Source organism: Myotis brandtii, unplaced genomic scaffold (genome assembly GCF_000412655.1).
Source record: "Myotis brandtii unplaced genomic scaffold, ASM41265v1 scaffold1408, whole genome shotgun sequence".
Classification (NCBI taxonomy): domain Eukaryota; kingdom Metazoa; phylum Chordata; class Mammalia; order Chiroptera; family Vespertilionidae; genus Myotis; species Myotis brandtii.
In genome coordinates, this window is record NW_005355029.1 from 491,661 (window position 1) to 493,901 (window position 2,241).

Sequence of the window (2,241 nt, forward strand, 5' to 3'; positions counted from 1 at the left end):
CCTGGGGCCCCTGAGCACCTGGTCTGGAGGCTGGGACGGCAGGTGACCTCGCTCCCGAGCACAGACCTTGGCCCCCACGCTGCTGCCACCACCGGCGGCCAGGTCCCCGTCAGCTGACGCTGCGTGACCGGAGTGAGGCTGGCCTACGTTCGAGAAGTGGCTGCATGGGGTCGGAGGAGGTCAGCGGGGTTCACCCTCCTGCCTCCATCCAGGCTGTTCTGTCAGCAGCCACTTTGCACTTGACGGAGCCCCCCCACGCCACCCCCAAGTCCTTATGACAGAATACAGGCTTGTAACCCTCTGATGCCAGTTTCGAAACCCAAAAGCCTATGAACAGAAAGATTTTTCAAGTTTGCAGCCAATTCATTTGGTAGCAAACCCTGATGTGAAGTGGTGCCGTGTCTTTGGGAGGAAACAGTGACGCGATGCTGGGTTGCCCCTCCCGTGCTGACGGCCTGGAGACGAGCCCGCAGACAGGTGTGACCAGGGTAGTGCGGAGCGTGCGTGCCTGCTGGAGAAGTGCCAGGACTCCCGGCCCAGTCCTTCCACACCAGGCACAGCCTGTGCCCTGCCCAGGCCAACCCCACCCCCTCCAGCCTAGGCACCAGGCTGCACGAGGGGCCCCTGTCATGGCTCCACCTGGGGACCCGGTGGAGTGAGAGTGCAGCTGTGGCGGCGCTCCCCTGCACGCGGCTGCTGCTGCTGCTCAGTCTGCAGTCTCCAGGCCAAGGCCACGGGGCCCCCCAGGCACAGCGGGCCCTGGCCAGGGAGCCCGGTCGGGTATAAATAAAAGCCCCTCTTTGTCTGTCTCCCCTGCTCCCGCACAGGAGCCCTGGGCGAGGGGACCCTGAGTGCCCAGCTCTGCCCACAGCCCTGACCTGCAGCCCAAACAGGGAAGGGAGCCTCAAATCACGTTTTTAAATCTTGTTTCTCAGTGGTTTTGGCTACTAACTGGCTCGTTCCTGGGGGCCTGGGAGGGCTGCTGGCTCTGTCCCAAAGCCCACCTGCGCAGGAGAGTGTCCGCGGTGTTGAGAGCTCTTCCTGGTGGGGCACCAGCCGGGGCAGACTGGGCCCCATGGCAGACCCTCCCCTCTCACAGGGACCCTCTCCACCGCTCACCTGGGCACCAGGAGAAACCTCCACCTTCTCCGCCCCCGCCCCACGCCTGTGCTCACCCCACCCCGCACACCTGGATGACCCGCAGGCTCACGCTGCCCTTCTTCCTGGAATGTCTGACCCGGCGCTTTCGCCACATTGCCAAAAAATGGGAGGAATTTGCGCTGCGCAGAGAACGAGGAGCTATTGGGAGTAGCCAACAGTGTGAACTCAGTCCTGCTTTCTTAACTGACCAACCCTGTGTTTGAGTTTGCACAATGCCAGGATACAAGCTCTCACTTTACGCCCAAGGTCACTCATTTACCAGCACTTCTTGACTATTGTAATTTTTAAGTTAATTATCTTACTTTTGTTCACAAAAACTCGTCTACCTTGTCATGCTTCACAAGAAGTTATACTGCACGTCAAGTTCTTGAATTTAAAATCAGTTGGAATTGGAGGCTTCCTCATTTGTAAGCTGTGACAGCTGCCCCGGGGGCCACACCATCTGCCTGAAGTTCTATGTATTTGAGAAACTGCTGAAGAAAGTCCCACACATTGGGAGACTATTAAATTATTTGATACTTATTCTCCAGCCTCCGAATGCTCAAATCTGTGTCTCCAAGGTTAGGCGACGTATCTGAGAGGACGACACAGCAGGACCACAAGCTGGCGCTTCGCCTCCTACCGCCCGGTCACCCTGCTGGCTCTTTCTGTGGGTCCTTCCCTCCCGGCCGCTGGCCAGAGGCCGGCGAGTCTGTGGCCTGCGGCTCTCTGTGGAGCAGACCTGGGGGCATCCCCATGTCCCCCTGCAAGGGGCCTGTCTCACCAGCACCCTCCGTCACTGCACACAGTAAGCACTCAGGACATTGGAGATTGGATGAGCAAGTGAGTAGCGACGCAGTGATTTTTAACATTCCCGCCGTATATTAATAACGAATATGCAGCCCTGGCCGGGGGCGCGGCTGATTGGAGTGTTGTCCTGAACACCAAAAGGTTGTGGGCTCGATCCCCAGGAGAGGTGTGTATAGGAGGCAACCCATTGATGTTTCTCTCTCCCCCCTCCCTTCCTCTCTCTCTAAAAATCAACTGAAAGAAAAAAGCAACACATGAGGCGCCAAGGCTGCACGAGAGGGGTGCGTGGCA

The 2,241-nt window shown here is 58.4% G+C and overlaps 2 protein-coding genes across 2 annotated transcripts in view; both read left to right on the plus strand.

Annotated features, from left to right (window-relative positions):
- GPR146 (G protein-coupled receptor 146) overlaps positions 1-2,241 on the plus strand; it is a 25,115-nt gene that overhangs the window by 14,125 nt on the left and 8,749 nt on the right. Inside the window, exon 5 of the mRNA XM_014535272.1 lies at positions 1,131-1,308. Coding sequence (XP_014390758.1) covers positions 1,131-1,308 — 178 coding nt within the window. The remainder of the gene's footprint in view (positions 1-1,130; positions 1,309-2,241) is intronic.
- GPER1 (G protein-coupled estrogen receptor 1) overlaps positions 7-2,241 on the plus strand; it is a 21,049-nt gene continuing 18,814 nt past the window's right edge. The window contains exon 1 of the mRNA XM_005860839.1: positions 7-1,983. The gene's annotated coding sequence lies outside the window, so the exon portion shown is untranslated. The remainder of the gene's footprint in view (positions 1,984-2,241) is intronic.